The sequence below is a fragment of the Sorex fumeus genome, unplaced genomic scaffold, assembly GCF_029834395.1.
Source record: "Sorex fumeus unplaced genomic scaffold, SorFum_2.1 ptg000045l, whole genome shotgun sequence".
Taxonomy (NCBI): domain Eukaryota; kingdom Metazoa; phylum Chordata; class Mammalia; order Eulipotyphla; family Soricidae; genus Sorex; species Sorex fumeus.
In genome coordinates this window covers 7,750,575-7,770,008 of record NW_026606102.1, presented here as the reverse complement: position 1 = coordinate 7,770,008, position 19,434 = coordinate 7,750,575, and the positions used below count along the sequence as shown (strand labels likewise).

The window sequence follows — 19,434 nt, the reverse complement described above, 5'->3', positions numbered from 1 at the left end:
CTACCGAGAGTATCCCGCCTGCACAGCAGAGCCTTTCTAAAAAGTATTTATTCTGATTTCCTTGAAGCATGTGAGTAGTCTCTTATTAATTATGCTTAAGTTCTTGATAATCTTAGCCATTATGTTGGGTTTTAAAAAACTGACAAATCTTTTAGGGAAAAATTTGTCCCATATGAGTTGAGGTCACCTGTTTTATATCCAGAACTGGATTTATTTTATTTATTCCTGTCAAGCATCTTGAACACATACCTAGAGATGTGCGGATTCATAATAGTAAAAATGTTAAATCAGTCAAATTCCTTGCACAATATCAGTACATATGAATTACTATTGTCAAATTTGTCTTTAATTATTTGTTCTTGCTTATAATCATGGTGCTCCCCAATTAAGGGATTTTACTTCTTTATAACAAAAGAGAATCAATCCAGGGAGTCATAAGTCTTCAATGGGTAACCCCCCTTTTCTAAATAAAGGGGTTTCCTGGGAGAATAAAATGGGGCAGAAGAGCAAGGAAAGTGACAGAGACTAAAATTTTAATCAGTGACCTCAAGAACAAGACACACAACAAAATTAATAGAGAGGTAACAGAAACGAGTAAAAAAAAACAGAAAAGAGTAAAAGGTAAAGAAATTTTAATGTGTAGGTTTTGCTGCAGAAAATATGGAAAATATGGATTCAATAACTTCCATTGTGTGTTCACCCTAACTATCATATTTGATTAGATCCCACTACTACTGGGTGTGACCCAAAAATGAGGAATGAGTTTCTAATGTTTAGCTCATAAAAATGGAAGAAATTATATGTTTGTTATCTGATTAAATAACTAAGATATATGACAAGAATTTCATTACCTGGCACCATGAAGAAGTTTCCAGACATATGACCTCATCCAGCATCCTTAGAAGTCCCTGGAATTTTTCATCCTGGTACTCAAAGCGTTCCCCAAAGGTGACAGAGCAAATAATATTGGAAACTGCATTGTTGATCTTGAAGTGAGGGTCAAAAGGCTGTCCTGGAGGTTAAAGAAGTGGTGGATTCTTCATTTTCTAGAAAGAGTCCATATATCCATACGTCTTACGACATACAGAGTGAAAATCATACATGAGACTCTGACTAATGCATCCCATACAGGGTGTGACCTTATGGAATTGACAAGCACTTAGTCAATACCTAAGAAGTAAAAGTGAGTTTAAGTCAATAATGTGGCTAATGCCTTTCTTCTTTTGCTTAATTTCAGAGTTCTATAAGGAAAAGTAAGAGTTAGAGGTCACTATTGTACCCTTGTGCCTTAAACAGCACTGTGCACAGGAAAAGAACTTAGGCAGTTGATAAGCATCCACTTAGTGGGTCAGTGAGTAGCACCTCCTTCACCTGCTCCATTAAGCACTCACCATTCTCCTCTTTTATAAACTCGACAAGGTAGTAGGCCTCCTCTTGAATACGTTCCTCTAAGCTCTTCTTTCCTAAACCAAAGTTCCTTAGTGTTGTCAGGGTGAACCTTCTTTGTTCCTTCCATGTCTGACCGTTGGACATGATCAACCCTTGGGGAAAAATCAAAATTATGGCATTATAGTATGCATATCTGGCATGGGGGTGCTTTACAAATGTCTACTGGGTGGATATAATCTAAAGAGCATTTAAAATCAACAAGTATTCAGAAAAATAATACCAAAGCAACTGATGTAATGACTAGTATATATTGACTGTTTGCAATACCAATACTAGGCCTTATTTTATGCATTATATTTTTAGAACTCATAGAAATTCTGTGAGATAGGTATAATGGTATAATTATTCCTTTCTTTCCATCATTTTTCTAATGAGAAATCAGAGGTACTAGTTATATTAAATGTCACAAGTCATAGTAAATTACTGAGCAACATTAAAATTCAGTGTCTGAGTGATTTTAAAACTCATGCTTTTGTTACAAGTAATACAAGTGTATTTAAGTATTTATGTTTTCTACATAGCACTGTAGCACTGTCGTCCCGTTGTTCATAGATTTGCTCAAGCAGGCACCAGTAACGTCTCCATTGTGAGACTAGTTGTTACTGATTTTGGCATATTGAATAAGCCACGGGAAGCTTGCCAGGCTCTGCCACGCAGGTGGGATACTCTTGGTAACTTGCTGGGTTGTCCGAGAGGGCTGGAGGAATCGAACCCGGGTCAGCCTCGTGCAAGGCAAATGTGCTACCAGCTGTGCTATCACTCCAATCCATACTAAGACAAAATCTACACTCCTAAAGAAGCAAGTTTCTATAGGAGAGATCCTTTGTAAGCCGGTCCTTAATGTTGAAGGAGTGACTCAAGAGCTCAAGGGATAATAAATCTCCGCAGAAAAAGCAATACAAGAAAAGGGGGAAAATATATCATGGTATGTGCAATATACCATGATGCATTTTGTACTACAGGTCATGACAGACTTTAATTTCTTCTCCTCCAGAACACTCTAACTTATCCAAAAGTCTGACGTTGGCCTTCACCATCTCAATGAAATCATCCTTTTTGTTGTTAAGTGATACTTTTTTTTTTTAATAAAATAGACTTTATTTTGAGAGTTTTAGGAAGGGGAAGGAGGGAGAGAAAGTGTGTGTGAGAGAGAGAATAATATGCTCAAGAGAGAATCCAGGATTCTCCAAAGGCAGAGAGAGCTATATACACATCCCAAAAAAAGATATGAAAGTACACACCTGAAGAGGGGAGATGCAGACGACACGTGTGCTTGGGTACCACATGTGCTCAGCTACCTGGGCACAAGCAGCACATGGGCTCAGGAAGCATTTGCACAAGTGATGCTTTTTTACTTCATTTTTTTTATATTGCAGTCACAAGGCTTTTTAAACACTGTCTTTCCAAGGAAAATTAAATAAAACTAATATATCTTTTAATTCTTGGACAGTAAAGATTCCATATCTTTTGCCACTTCAACTTCTACCAACATTTGAAACAGAGCAGTTCAAGTTTAGGTCTTAATTCATCTTTTGTCACCCTTTACTACATATTTAAGAAATCACATCAAGTGATAAAATTTGATAAAATATCTATCAATTGTGACCATCTATTTCTGTCTCTGAGTTCCAGACACATGCTGATTTTGTTGATTTAAGGGCATTTCAAACTTAGCATAACCATGATTGCATTCATTATTTTCTCCAAATAATCACTGACCAATTGAAACCAAAAACTTTGTCCTTTTCCAAATGTTCCTTATTCCTATCCTCTACCTATTTGGTACCTCCACATCCCTGTTTACTCCCACTGAGGTCATTATGTCCTATTGAATTTGCTTCCTGAACATCTTAAATTCATGAATCTTCTGTCACATCCTCTTTTAATATACTGATTTGTCATTTCTTGACCTCATGTTAATTCCAGCTACCATCATTTCTAATCTGCAACATTATGATCTAATGTCTACAATACATCTTAGATAAGCCTTTAAAAAGTAAAGTATGATAATTCTCCTACTATTAAAAATCAGGGCTGGAGCAATAGCACAGCGGTAGGGCATCTGCTTTACAAGCGGCCAACATGGCCGACCCGTGTTCGATTCCTCTGCCCCTCTCGGAGAGCCTGGCAAGCTACCGAGAATATCTCGCCCACATGGCAGAGCCTGGCAAGCTCCCCGTGATGTATTCGATATGCCAGACACAGTAACAAGTCTCATGATGGAGATGTTACTGGGCCTGTTCGAGCAAATCGATGAACAACGGGAGGACCGTGCTTAGTAATAATTAAAAATCAAAGTTTTGATGTCTGTACAATAAAAAGCTACCTGCTTAGTGAGTATTTTCACCAACTAGTCCTGACCAACTGCAGCAGCTTTCCTCCACTCTAGATTATCTCCATTTGTAACCCCCATGCTTGCGACATTAGCTAACTTTCAATTCCTCAAATTCATTGAATTTCATCCCACTCCAGAATCATCACTTGTTTTATTTCCTCCATTCTGTCATTTTGTTCTGTAGCTTTTCTCTGATTTTCCATGTTCTATTCTGTTGTGCTATGCTCTATTCTATTTATATACTGTCACTTCTTTATGTTATTAAATTGATATTTACTTTATGCTAGCTTTCTTTAACAACAGAAAGAAGAACAGATGAGACAACCCTAGTCAATGCATCTGGCACTGGCCATAACACCCATTTATCTCAATTGTTTTAACTAATTGGAATTGTCTTTCTCAATAGAATGGAAGTGGTGTAAGAGCATGGATTTATCTTTTAGGCTTGCCATTATATCATTTGTGCCTAGTGCTGTGACTTTTCAGAACAGAAAAAATCACGAAGATATGAAAAGCAGATGGAAAAAATATTTCCTAGAGAAATAGGGGAGAATCTGAAGATATTATGCTTTGCTAGAGGAAACAATTCATGTTTTTCATTTAGAATTATATTTCATGATAACTTTAAGGATTCATGGAAAACCATTTTAATATGGACTAGAAGTCTCAAAATACCCTGTGGGACACAGTTTTAATGATTAAGTATTGGAAACTATGCAGTTATGTGGCACTAACAACATTTTCAAGTAATGGCAGGAAATTTCTGTATAATGCCAGAAGGAAACAGATCCACGTTCATTTTCATGAGGATGAGAACTAAGGTAGAAAACCTGGAAGCTGAATATCATTCCTTTTCAACTGAGGAGAGGCAGTCACAGGCTTATGGAAACAACCTGAGTGAATCCATACAGGACACAGTTTCTTTCCTATCTTTCACAATAAGGCAAACCCTACTAAATCTGAGAGGAGGCTTCTGATATCCTTTTTATGACAAGAATTTATAATGAGCTTCATTTCTGGGAGTTTGAGAGAAAGATATTCACAGAGGCTCATTAGACAGATCATTAGAATATCAAACACATCTAACAATAGCCCAGACACTCACCATTTTCCTTAAAGACACGCTGGCGGATAGGGGTCACAGGGCGGTTCGTGAAGTATTGGTCATGCTCAACAAGGGCTTCTTTGATTAAGGGCAATCCAGTTATAAGGACTGAATACATGTCACCAAACTCCATGCTAATAACATTCCCGTATTTCTTCACAAACTGAAAAACAGTTCAGTAGTCAGAGTTGAATACGCACATGTCTACATGTGTGTGGCTGGATGGAGGGACTGTAGAGAGGGGACTCCTGTGTGTGCTGGTGTGTAGTTACACCATGATCTGAGGACAAGCTTCTCCCTGTTCTCCTTTCTCCCCGTTTCATCTTGACCCAGATTTGATCTGCCAAAGAGCATGAATATTCTTTATAAATCATCCATTCATGTAGTCAAACAAAGAATTGAGTGATTCCTATTTTCCTAGAATGCGATAGGAAGCTATAGCCATCATAAATAAACAGAGTCTCCAACCTCATGCATCCTAGAGAAGGTGAATAAAAAGAATTCAGTGCAGGTCCTTTCCTGGGAAAACTCAGCTAAGTTTCATGTAAGTATGGTGTAGCAAGAAGGAACTTCTCAGTAAACAATCTCTGATCGCAAGAAATGCTCCTCTGGGCTCCACATGTGCTAGACAATAAAAGGTAAAGGTAAAGGTAAAGGCCCTCCCGTTGATCATCGATTTGCTCGAGCGGGCCCAGTAACGTCTCCATTGGAGACTTTGTTGTTACTGTGTCTGGCATATCGAATACTCTCGGTAGCTTGCCGGGCTCTCCGAGCTAGACAATAAAGAGTTGACTATAGTGTAGGAATCAGCAATGGAGTAAAGAATCTAGGTCTGGAGTATGTGCAACTCTTGGCTGCTTGGGTCACTGGCTGTGGGGTCTTGACAAGTTGTTTCTTTTCTTTTAAACCGTTGCTCCCCAGACACAAAAGGGTAAAAAATTTTCTCCATGAAAGGGTTCTGTGAAGACGAATGAGAGCAGAAAGTGAAAAGGCACTTTGTTTTCTAGTGCCTGGCGCACAGCCGCAAGCATCTCTGGAACAAGCCCTGTGAGTAAAGGGAGGTGGAAGCGCTGAAGGCTACAAAGAATGAGACCCCATGGCAGGATGTGTGCAAGAAGGCTTGGTGGTCAGGATGGCCCTGGGTGTCACGGTGAGCACCTCCACTTTGTATCTCATTTAATCTCATAACCACCCTGGTACAGCAATGCTTTTCTTGTCTTTCAGAAAAAGGCAGTGAGTGGTAGCCAAAATGGCAGAAGAGTTGAGGGTCAGAGACAGTAAGCCAGGCCTTATGAAAGATTTGAGGCCAAGGACCTGCATGTGATGTTACTTCCTATTCTTGGTGTTTAGTGAGCTTGTGCAAGCTAAGTGAGAATGAGGGTGAGAGGGAGAAGAGTATGAGAGAGAAAGAGAAAAAAAAAGTGTGTCCGAACTACAGTTAAATATGCAGTTAGGTACAAGAGGGATTGTTGAGAGTGACTAGATAGTGAGCAAGCTCTTTTCTGACTCTGTCTATGGGCTTTGTCTAGCTGAAACCGGTGATTAAATATAGACAAATTCTTTTTCCTGGACAGGTGTCTCTGTCTCGCATTTCTATCCCCATGCACAGACACTTTCCCATGTCTATTCTAGCACCCAGAACCCCCCTGTCTCCATCAGAGCAAATAAAATCAGTTCAATCTCATTACACCTTCCTGATCCCACATTCAAAACCAAGCCTGGCCTCAATCCTTCCGTTGTTTTTGTTCCAGGGCGTTCAAAAAATATGTTTTGTTTCTAGGTATAGTACATGTGTCTTGCTAGGAAGGTTTGAGTCAAGGTTCCAACTCAAGATGCTCTGACTCTGTAGTGCATGCTTTTGGTTTAATTAAAATAACACATCAGAAAGAGGTCCCCATGAGTCAAGTGGATATTTTAGATTACATTTTAGTGAATTACTTGATTAACACTGATGCTGTCTCACAGTTCTCTATTTGTATTGTGCCAGTCATCCTGCCAATTGCTTGACATGTACATGAATCTAATACTCAGAGAACATCTGAAAAGTCTTTGTACAGTAAAATACACTGGGAAAGCATGTTAATACATAGTCCTTTAAAAGAATGATGGAAGAGAACAAAGATGTTAAAATTTAATTGTTCAAGCATGTAAATACATCTTAACATCAGAATGAAAATGGAAAAATAATTGACAAAGAGCTTTATTTCAAGACAAAATTAATGAAAAAAATTCATCTTAAGAAACCAAATCCAGTATATGAGGTACTTAAAACATAAAATGTAGTAAAACAAAGATTTAGAATAAGGAAAAAATTAGAAATAAGGTACTAGAGATATTAATGATAGCACCATGGTTACCAGAGATGTAGAACTCAGATAGGTTTTACTAAGTCCCTAAACTTGAGAGTCAACAAAACAAAAAGCAACAGAGAGAGAAAAAAAAGTCTACAAATTCTTGTCCAGCAGTAGTTTCCTTCGAATTCTCACTAGAACAGAGAAACAGTGTATGCGCGTGGGGTGTACACACTTATCATTGTATAGGAAAAAGAATGCACGTGGGTTTATATTTTACTAAAGCTTAATGTCTTTACCCAATATTAATGCTGTATTTTTAAATTTACTCGTTCTATTTCTAATGCTTTCTATTAGTAGAAAGTTCAACAAATGATTCAGATTATATTTTATTACAAAAGAGTCCACACGGACATATATCGAAGTCCAGGAGATATATTTCTGGGTGTGGATAGGGGGGGAGGAAAAAAAGAGTGTGTGTTGCAGTGTTAGGAATAAACATACAAAGAGAATAAAACTCACACATGAAATTGCATTTTAATATGTCTCAATGTAGGGGCAGGAGAGATAGTACAGCAGGGAAGGCACTTGCCTTGCACAGGACTGACCAGGCTTTGGTCCCTGGAACTACATATGTATCCCTGAACACCTCCAGGAGAGATTTCTAAGAACAGAATCAGGAGTAAGTCCTGAGCACTACACCCACCCCCACAAAAAATATTAAGAAAAGAAGCTCATAATCTACTGGACCCTTCAAACAATTGATAAACCTTTTACTCATTACTATCTATGTTGTTATTATAATTTATATACTTATTATTACATGTCTTATTCTCATTATTTAACATACAGGTGTGATGGTACTTCCTAAGTACTAGCTCAAGTGACTTGCAAAGTACTTTCCAATTAAAAACACAGTTCCCAGTTTTTCCAGATGTGGTCAGTGATAAGGACATGTGTATATTCAGGGGCACATCCTTAAAAGAAAGTGTCTTGCTTGCTATCTTTCTTTTTCCCTTCCCACTGACAAAAAACAACATATAATGGTCCCTCAGGACTGAATCAGACAGAAGGAACTGGAACTTTTAGAAAAAAACCTTTGGAATAAGTACTCACACTAAGCTGGACTGTCTGCCTACATGTGGATTCATTTGTGAGAGAGAATTAAGTTTCAAACATTTCTTTTACATTGCTGAATTTTGAGGTCTCCTCTTCAAGCAACCTTATATAACTAATTATTTGTAAACTATTTAGAATGGTTACAAACAAATAGCATGATTATTTGCTTTATCTTATTTTGCCCCCTTTAGTCCAATAAGATTTTCTCTTATTTATTTACTTTTTTTTTTTTGCTCTTTGGGTCACACCTGGCGATGCACAGGGGTTACACCTGGCTCTGCACTCCGAAATTACCCCTGGTGGTGCTCAGGGAACCACATGGAATGCTGGGAATCGAACCCAGGTCAGCCGCGTGCAAGGCAAATGACCTAACCACTGTGTTATTGCTCCAACCCTCAGATTTTGTCTTATTTAAATAAATCCTCTAAGTCAGATAGTTATAAAAGCTTGTAGAAGGTGAACAATACAAAATAACTTTTTGGGTGGCATAAAGGGGGCCTGTATCTTTATTGTTCTCTCGATGTTTTAGCTCATGACACTTTGTCCCATTTGAAACTTTACTCCACTTAACTATTTGCCAAACATTCCTTTCAAGCTCAGTCCAATTTACTCTGAGCCATTTTCCCCTTTTCTTCTGTTTTTTTTTATTGCTATACCCATCATGTTCAGAAATTACTTCTGGTTCTGTGTTGAGGACTCAATCCTGGCAGGGTTCAGGGGACCATATGTGATGCTGGGGATTGAACAAGACTTGACAGCACATAAGACAACCTCCGTTTTCCTGTCCTATGTCTCACGCCACCCATTTAACTTCAGAACCACACAAGAAGTAATCCCCAGAGCGTCAGATTTACTAACTTTCTGATTTTACATTTGGTAACCACAGTGGACTCATTCCACTACAAGTATTTTAAATCACACAAACTTAAAAAAATTTTTTGGCTCATGTGGTAGAGTTTTGCAGGAGTGAGGTCTGGGTTAAGGCCGCTGCCTGACTTTCAACATCAAGTGACCCCAAATCATCTCTGCAGCTGGACATAACCAATAACAACCATAGAAATAGCACTGCCAACAAAATACTAAAGACCACCCTACCTAATGTAAAATCAAATATCTCTGATGAAATTTTTTGAGCCAGGTATTGGATTTCAGCCTTGATTTCATCACTAGACTATTCTATGTCAGGTTATTTCTGTGTTGGTGGTAAAACAAGAGAACATAACAAATTTTCTATTTCAGACAAGATTGAGTCAAATCACACTATTTTATTCCTCCTCCTGGTCTTGATATAAATGGGTATAGACAAAAGAAACTCTAGGAAATATAGTCCATCCTTTAGTCAATAAACAGAAGAGATGATGTAATATTACAGAGTCTGGTAGCTGTCTAACCCCTCTGGAGGCTGACATCATAACACACACACACACACAGACACACACACACACAGACACACACAGACACACACACACACACACACACACACACACACACACACACACACTGAGTCTCCCTCACCCTCCTGGGGCTTCAGCTCCTCTGGGTGAAAACTTGTCACACCAGAGCTCTGCAGCAGCAACCTGATATCCTGATATCTCTCCTTTCTGAGACTGAGAGCTGAATAGCAACATCCACCCCTGAACTTTGCAAAGAGACTCTCTGGAGGAAAATGGGGAATAATTTGAATTTGTATATCTGAAAATAAGGATGGGGTCAGAGGGGAGGAGGGTGAGGGAAAGGGAGAGACAGAGAAGACAGAGGGGAGAGAGCGGGAGAGAGAGAGAGAGAGAGAGAGAGAGAGAGAGAGAGAGAGAGAGAGAGAGAGAGAAAGAGACAAGGGAGAGAGAGGGAAAGAGACAGGGAGGGAGAGAGAGAGAGACAGAGAGAGAGAGAGAGAGGGAAAGAGACAAAGGAGAGAAAGGGAAAGAGACAGGGAGAGAGAGGGTAAGAGGCAGGGAGGGAGAGAGAGAGAGAGAGAGAGAGAGAGAGAGAGAGAGAGAGAGAGAGAGTAGTGAGGTTAAGATGAATGCCTCCTGGGGGCTGGGGGTATGTTGCTGCCAGCAGGTCAATCTGTACCTGTGAGGTGAGTGCATCAGCAGCCTCATGGAGCCTTCAGACTTCCAGATACCCCAAAATTGCTGCTGTGCCTTTGGCCAGACCCCAAAAACTTGGGGCAAAGTTTACCAAGAAAGTAAACTGCCAGAAGTTAGGTATGTGGGAGACACACCCACAAACCACCTCCGGCTCAGCTATATAATTGGAGGCATGGCCTCTCTGGTTCCTGATTGAACTGCTTAATGGCCATGATCCCAGAGACTCCGAAACACATTTTGAAACCCAGTGACTTTTGGCAGAAATGCGTCTGGACCACAAAGTAGGTTACCATCTCCAGGCCAGCCCAGGGGGGAGAGGGTGTTGTCCCTCCGCCTGCTTCCCCCGGCGGCTGGGTGGCCGTCATCCTCCAGAAGCCATTGGACAGTCAGGTTTGGGCCCACAGTAACGAGACATTTTGGGCCTCCAGGGATCGGGGTGGAGCCGGTCCTGTCCTCCCCATCCCAAGGAGACCCCAAGTCATCACCCACGAATGGCCTTTCTGGCTTCTGATCAAGCTGCTTAACGGCCATGATCTCAGAGACTCAGGAGCAAATCTTGGAACCCAGCAGGTTTTGGCAGAAATCCCTCCAGATTTAAGAGTTAAAATTTTGGAATTTCAAAATCACGCAGTCACTACTGCAGCCACGCAAGATCATATGTTATTCGTAACCAGCAATAGAAAACAAATTGTCTACCATTGCCTTTTCAGCAGATATGAGTGTTGGGGTAAAATCTCAAATAATAATGATGGGTCTGGTGTCAAAATATTGAATGTGATCAAAGTAGAGAGAGAATAATATGGAAATCATCTGCCCCACAGGTAGGGGGAGGGTGTGGGATAGGGGTATACTGGGGTTGTTGAGGGTGGAGAATGGGCACTGGTGAAGGTACGGGTGTTTCATTGTATGACCGAGACTTAGACCCGAAAGCTTTGTAACTGCTCTAATGGTGATTCAATAAATGAAGTTATAAAAAATGAAAAAAAAGTAAAGTAGAGTTCATGCACAATTCAATCAGCCAATCAGTGGCTGAATAAATAGCAGTACTCCTACATAAAAGAAAAAGATGAATGCCTGGCATTGCAGCTGCTCCTGGCACTGCATATGGCCACTCTGGAGCTATCAGGACTGATCCATGAAACTGAGCCCAGTGTAGCCCTGGGACCTGAGACATGGACCCAAACAAAGACAGACACAGAAGAAACAAGGGTGCATTCCTTTCCATAAAACAGATATGGTTAGGGGTGTGGCTTCTATCTGCCTGGCAGTAAGAAAGAAACTGCAATATCCAGAGGGATCCCTGCTGTTTGGTCCCATTTTCTGTCTCTCTAGCCTGTGCTAAAAGAGGAAGAGATCAGAGGGGATACTTTATTGCCTGCATTGACCTTAAGCTTTTGGAAACATGAAGGTTGATTGTCTGCTGAAATAAAAGATTAACATGGAGTCTGATAACACAGCATAAAAATGTTCACTATATAGTCAAAGTTACTTGTTGCAGCAAGAACAAGGAAAATTCCAGTTTAGGAACTTTCCTAAGAATTACTGGTGAGTCTACTTTCAGCATGCTTCTCCCATCCTCTTTTGCAAACCACAACACCCAAAAGGAGAGAGAGAGAACAGAGGGGAATGCCCTGCCACAGAGGCAGGTTAGGATGGGGGGCATGGGGGATGGGAGGGATGCTGGGATCCGTGGTGGTGGGAAATGGGCACTGGTGGAGAGATGGGTATTTGATCATTGTATAATTGAAACCCAAGCACAAAATTTGTAAGTCTACAACTGTACCTCATGGTGTCTCACTAATAAAAATTAAAAAAAAAAAAAGAATTACTAGTGAGTTGACCCCAGTCCTGAGATGATGCAGGTATTGGAATTGTAAAGGTGCTAAAGTTGTGGTTTAAATATGTCTTGATGAACAATTGCAACACACTCATAAGAAGGCAAAACTTTCTACATATATGTGCATAAGAATCTGAGGGACATTTTAGAACTAAAAATGCAACTTAAACGAAAACTCAACTGCAGCTTAATAATAATGGTAAAAATAAGAAGAATTAATTACAATGAAAACAGATCAATGGAAAGTATATCATCTAAACAAGAGACAAAACACATCAGGGAGAGAAAAAGATATGAATTCTCAGTACCCAGGGGTGAGAAATCAAAGGCCTAATATTTTTAGCATCAGGGTACAAAGCGTCCTCAAGGAAAGAGATCAAAGAGTAAAAACATTTGAAGAAATAATCACCAATGAGTTCTCAAAATTGGTAAAAGACTCGCTACAGATCCAATTTCGTGAATGAAGTCAATCAACAAATATACAAACAAAGCATTGAGACAGGAGCAATAGTCCAGCAGATAGGGCACTTGCCGTGCACGTGACCAATCTGACTCTATCCCCTACACTTCAGAGGGTCCTCCAAGCACTGTCAGGAGTGGCCCTAGAACACGAAGCCAGGAGGAAGCCTTGAGTACTGCAAGGTGTAGCCGCAAAACCAAAATGAAAAGGAAAACCAAAACCAACCAACCCAAGCCCACGGTGTAATCAAGTCAATAAAAACCAAAAGCAAAGAACGTTTCCAGAAAGCAGGTCGAGTGAAGCAAGCCTGGCACGCTTACATCGCTCTTGATTATGAGGTAACCGCTTAGTTCTATTTCACTTTTCCAAAGACTCTGCCAACCAGGGTGGGGCTCCCCCTGGGTCACCAGGTCTCGGGGCTTTAGCATCTGCTTCTTCCTCCAGCCCCAGGACACTGGAATAGCCTGGCCCTGCAGGTCAAGGTCGGGACGCGTCCCCTTTCCCCTCAAGCGGCTCCTACCTGCTGAATCTGCAAATGCGACTGCGCAAAGTCCACCTGGAAGAAGTTTCCCAGGACGGGCCAGCGCGGGGGCCCCGGTGGGCAGTTCTCGGGGCGCCGCTTTCTGAAGACATAAGCAAAGAACAGGAAGGCGACAGCGCCCAGCAGGAGGGTGCGCGCATGGAGCACCGTCCAGAGCGCGGTCACCAGGGAAACCATGGCCGGGAGCGCGCCTGGGAAGTCCAGTGGCTCTGCTTTCTGTCTGAGGTCTGAGCAGAGGACAGTCACTGCTGTCATAGCCACCCTGCGGCCTCTCCCCGTCCCGCCCCTTTCCGCTCCCCGTGGGAGCGTGGCGCTGCAGTGCGCGTGCCCAGATGGTCCCAGTCCCAGAGCTGCGCGGGGCGGGTCAGTCCCAGACCTGAGACCCTCTCCTGCTGCTCCTGGGCGCCCGCTGGCCACCACTGCCCCCCTGCCACTGGGACTCCTAGGAAAACTCGCCCAAGTCTGGGCAAGACTCTTTCTGGACTAGGACTTCCCTGCTCCTTCCTTGTTTCTGATGCACCAGATATTTCTGAGCGTTTGGATGAGCAGAAAGTCTTGTTTCATTCTGACCCTCTGACTCATGAGCTCTTCTGGCTCCTTCCCCAGTGAGATGAAGGTCCAGATACATGGGTAATAAAGGAATCCTTGCCGCGTAAACGTTTCTCTAACGTTTCCAAGCTCCTAGCAGAGAGCCTGGTCCCGAGAAGGGTTTAATTAATAGGGAAGGGAACTGCTTCCTCCTGTCAGTGGTTTGCTGAGATTCTTTCTTACAAGCTCTAAACCTCAAACTTCTCTAGTTTCTACAGTCCCCTGGGGGTCCACTCCTCCTCCCCCACCCACATCCCGTGTGATCATGTGCGGGCCTCCCTCTATCTCACCATAAATGATAAATGGAAACATAACTTAGATCTGGAAACACACACACACACACACACACACACACACACACACACACACACACACCCCACGCTCCACTGCTTAAAATCTTGAAAACAAATCAGAAATAGAAGTCCAGTTCCATTAAGTCAAAAATGCAAATGAGCAGAGGCTTTTGGGTTGATATTTTTAAATGTAAGAAAATTTATGAAAAGTATGTTGTAGGGTCGTGTATATATAACACACATACCTAGGGTTGAAGGAGTGGTTGAGATTTTTTGTTCTAAAGGAAAATAGCACAAAAGTTTATCACTGAATAGGTGAATATTGGGCATTGGTGTTCAGTATTATTCTGTACTTTTCCTCCTTATTTTCTCTGGGTTCACTAACCTATTCTGAGAACAGAAAGGAAGATAGGAAAAGAAAATGAAAGAAAGAGAGAAGGAGAGAGAGGAGAGAGGTGACATTACATACAGATTAGTTTTCTATCAAGTCCCACAAAGGAAAATTTAAAGCATAAGATTAATTACACCATGAGAGAAATTACAATACCACTCTGTCTAAGATATGTGCCACATGAATCCCTGAATAAATTGATAATTCATTAGCAGGTTAATTTCAACTGTAATTCTGATTATAGCAATCAAGTGATTTTTTTTCAACATAAATTAAAACCCGTTTTGCAAAACATGCCTATCTGGAGAAGTAACACTGTGTAAATATTAAAAAGTTAATTTAGATAAAGAGAATTTGAGATGAACTGTAAGGGATACTTTCCAACCAGCTATACTGATTTATTGGTTTGAAATTTTCTTGTAAAAATTAGGATACTTTGATATTTGAAAGTGGGGAGCTGTGCCAACTCTGAGGGGCTCAGGGTTTATTACTGACTGTCCTGGGGGTAGGGATAGAAGGGTTGACCATGGTGATGTATAGCTACCTTTTATGGTTCCAGGGATAAAACCAAGGTTGTCAGGAGAAAAACAGAATAGCAGAATACAAATGCCCAAAGGCAACATAAATTAAGAATTCTTCTTCAGTAGTTCTGAAGGTTGGAGTTGTGGGGGGAGAGAGGGGCCCGGAATAATTCTAGAAGGAAACTGACATCTGGGCGGAGGGTACAGTACTGGAATGGCTCATGTGTGAAATCCTTCTGATCCCAATTTATAAACCATGCTGTCCAAAATAATTTTTAAAAGAATTTGAGAGTTTCACAGTAAGAAATAATAAAAGAAGAAAAGAATCAGTTCTGAAGATGTGTGTTTTACACGTTAGATAGTTTGTTTTGTTTTCACGTTATAAAATTCAAATCGCTATCATTTTAATACTTGCCAACATGTTTTTATAAAAGCAAGTTCTATAATACTTAGCCTTAAAATGAAGCCAAGAAGGAACATTTTTAAGTATAACTGAAGATATTATTGCCAAGCAGATCTGTCTTACAGAAATGTTGAAAGAAATTCCTCAAAATGGAGGAAAATGTATATATCAGAAATTCATGTCTAAATAAAAATGAGACTAATGTCAGAGAAGAAAAAAAGTAAAATGAAAAGAAATAATTGACTTTTATTTTAGGGAATAGGCAGCTCCCAAGCTAGTCTCTGGGGCTCATTGTCCAGTGTCAGGGGCAGAGAAGCCGAAGTTGTTCAGGCGCCATGACCCTCCAGTGCCAGATTGCAGTGCTGGGCACTTGGAATTGGGGGTGAGTGCAGAAGTTTCTTGCAATGACTTGGAACTCATAGGGGCTGCATACAGCCAAGTTCTTTGTCTTTATTCCAGTCTCTCATTGTCATTTGCAGGTAATGGGTAGTTATTTATTTATTTGTTATTTATTTATTTTTTATTTATTTTATTTTTTAAAAAAACTTTTGGGAGGCAGGTTCACTGGTGATGGGTGTTGTGTTGGGATTATGCCTGTGCGAAACCATAATTAAGAGTATTGCAAACAAAAAATTATAAAATAAATCATAAAAAGAATTATAATATAAATTATAAAAAAGAATGAAAAATGAAAATAATATGAATGTTGGGATAAGAAGGGGCAAATTAGAGAAAGATCTATAACATACTTTCAAGATGAATGAAGAAGTACGATTATCTGAAAGTAGGTTTGGGCTAGTTGGGAATGAATATTGAAAATTCTAGGGCAGACAATTAAGTAAAAAAGGAAATATAATTAATGTTTAAGATAGAAAAAACAGAATAATATAAAATGTTTTGTTAAAACTAGAGAAGGCATAAAAAGGAGTGAATGATACAAAAGGAAACAAAAATCAAGAATAGTGAATAGAGAGCAGTAACATATATGTACATATATATCTATATATATCAGTATGTCAATAATCACTAAATATTAAAATCCAAACACACTAACATATTCTGCCAGAGTGATAAAAATATCAAACCCCTTTCAGATTGCTATTAATGTGTAGAAACACAATTGTTTATGTTTATACACTGCAACTTAGTTGCAGTCACTCATTAGTTCCGACAATTTTTAAGCTCTGTGTGTGCAATATCTAAGGTTTATATAACAATTTCATCTGCTAATAGAAATAATTTTCTATTACACAATAGAAAGACAAAATATATAGGAACAAAAACTCAAAGACACAAAAGACCTCATCACAAATAGCTATTTATGTTTGAAAGAAATGAAATTAGAAACAAATAAATAGAAAAACATATAACATTCATAATTAGATAATAACTGCTGTTAATATGCCCATTCTACTTGAAGTGATCAAAATGTCAATACATTGATTTTAACAAATAAAAAATATATTAAAATTTATGCTGAGGTTGCCCCCCCCCCCATGAGCGACTCTTCAGCACGGCCATGCATGGCACCAGAGGCACATGGAACTAATCCAGAGCCCAGCAGCTTGCAGCAGAAATGTGAATGGACTATGCATTAAACTCCGGTGCCATGCCCTCCCCAGGGAGGGAAAGGGTGTTTGTCTTTTCCGCTTTCTCCCCCCCCCCCCCCCCCAGCACTGTGGCCGCTGCCTCAGTGCTTATTGGAAAGCCAGGTATGAGCCGGTGATGACAGGGCAACTGCAGCCTCATGGGAAGTGGGGAGGAACCAGCTCATCCTTCACACCCAACAGAGGCCATGAGTTGCCCCCCACAAGCGGCTCTCCAGCACGGCCATGGCACCAGATGCACAGTGCAGGGGGCCCGAAAACCACTCTTCAGCCCGTAGAGGTGGCCCTAGGATCCGTAGGTGCAAGGAGGGACCAACCGAATGAACACAAGACACAAGAGACAGAATGCAGTTCAGAAACAGAGAGAAAAAGGGACAGACTTTATTGGGGGCAATCAGGGTCTATATCCATTAGTAAGGCAGCTACACAAAAGGTCGTGCCCATATATGGTTAGGAAGGTTTGTTTTCACATATCATGCATTACAAGGTTTATGTGTATCTCGTACCAGACAGGTGATTACACAAAGGGCTATGTCCATATGATTTACCAGACATGAGGTAGATACACAAAGGCCCATGTCCATATGATTTATAAAATTTATACGTATCACGTACCAGGCACGAGGTAGTTACTTCTTGTTATTACTGACAGTCATGACAGATGTTCTCTCAGAATAACCATACATCAAGATAACCATACATAGCACTGGCTTTGCCTGCTTCGGGGTCACGTAGGTCAAGATGACCATACCTAGCACAGGCATGTAGGCCCTTGGTCAGTTAAAGGGCCAGCTTCCCACATCTCCCCCTTCCTTTATTATAAAAGATGCCAGCTAGGGGGAGCATTGACTGGGCCCCTCCAGAATATCAAGAATACCTCTGTTTTGCGGAGGGGAGGAGAGTAGACAGAGACCATTTTCCTTTGCTCACCCTACTAGCGGAGGGGAACCCCAGAAAAAGGCCAGCGCTAGGCAGAGGAAACTTCCATGCAGGCCCAGTATACTCCACAGGGAGTCAGAAGCAGCCATGAAGCCTCCCTTGCAGTGCTTTGCCAGACACCTAGCGGCTGAACAAAAATGGAATAGGGTAAAGTCCGACTCTTTCGTACCCAGAGTTTCAGATCAGAGAGGGGCAGGGGAGCTGGCCATAAACAACTCAAGGTTGGGTCCAATCAACTACGACCTGCGAACTGTCCTCTGCAGCAGCAGATTTTGCGGCCGCACAGTCCAGGGAAGCATCTTCCATTGCCAGGCAGTGGTAATGTACTTGTATGGGGTTGGCAGATAGAGAAGCTATCTGTTGTCTAACAAAGGCGATAAACCGGTTAAAAATGCAGGGGCCCACAGTAGCAATCAATAAAAGGGCAGTCAGGGCACCCAAGAGTGGTAACAAGTAAGGAAGTAGAGTATGCAGGGCTCACCCAGAGCTAGAAGACTCACGCTCCCAGCGTCTCTGCTCTAAACCTTCACTTAATTCTCGCATGGAGTTTTTAATCACTCCACTGTGGTTAACATAAAAGCAACACTCCTCCCCCATGGCAGCACACAATCCCCCCTCTTTCATAAAGAGCAAGTCCAGTCCTTGTTGGTTTTGAAGAGCAACCTCCCAAAGAGCGAATCCTCAAGGTGAGAGATGGATAGTTCAAGGTGCTCTAAATTGTATCCACGGCGACAAGAAGTGTAGCTAAACCGGAGTGCTGTGAGGTCATGTGAGTTCAGGGCGGTGATGCTCCTACCAGCACCCACAAGGCTGAGGGTGAACAGGGCAGGAAGGTGAGGGCAGTGACAGGCTCATGGTGGAGTCGGTGGGGTGTGGCAACACCGTACGGGGACCAGTAATCATAAAGGGTGGAAGTTGGGTGGTACAAAATATGAGGACCACCAGAACAGTCATACAGAACTGTGAAGAGGAGTTGAAAATAGACGCAGTGAGATGAGGAGTCAGGCTGTCACTGAACAGAGTCACCAGGCATCCTCGGTCGGGGTCAAAGGAGTTGATCACTAGAGCCCAGAAGGCATCCGCAGAGCCAGACTGGAGAGGCAGCAGAAATGGGGAGGGGGGGAGGAAGGAAGGGGGAAATGCTGTGGGAAGTGCTGACCTTATCTTAATCTCACTTAACAAAAACTGTACTCTGCAGTGCTTCCATAGATATTCAAAAAGCCTTAAAAATGCTCACAGTTAAAGCTCTTACAAGGTATATTCACTGGGCAAAGATCACTTTACATTAGAAATTAACCAGAAGACATCTTAAAGTTCTGATTTCCAGGAAAACACAAATACAAAAGATTAAAGCACTCATAGATTATTATGAAACATTAAGTATTTCACACTTGTGTACAAGGCTTTCTGAAGAACAGGGCCAGGTTAATAGCTGGTGACAAGGCTTTGCATGAAATAAAGTTAT

The 19,434-nt window shown here is 41.2% G+C and overlaps 1 protein-coding gene across 1 annotated transcript in view; it reads right to left on the bottom strand.

Annotated features, from left to right (window-relative positions):
* Window positions 1–13,482, bottom strand: part of LOC130031062 (cytochrome P450 2J2-like) — a 36,439-nt gene extending 22,957 nt beyond the window's left edge. Inside the window, exons 1-4 of the mRNA XM_056122302.1 lie at window positions 13,207–13,482; window positions 4,890–5,052; window positions 1,392–1,541; window positions 852–1,012 (exon numbers count right to left, since the gene is read on the bottom strand). Of these exons, the coding sequence (XP_055978277.1) occupies window positions 852–1,012; window positions 1,392–1,541; window positions 4,890–5,052; window positions 13,207–13,482 (750 nt within the window). The remainder of the gene's footprint in view (window positions 1–851; window positions 1,013–1,391; window positions 1,542–4,889; window positions 5,053–13,206) is intronic.
* Between the last annotated feature and the right edge of the window lie 5,952 nt (window positions 13,483–19,434).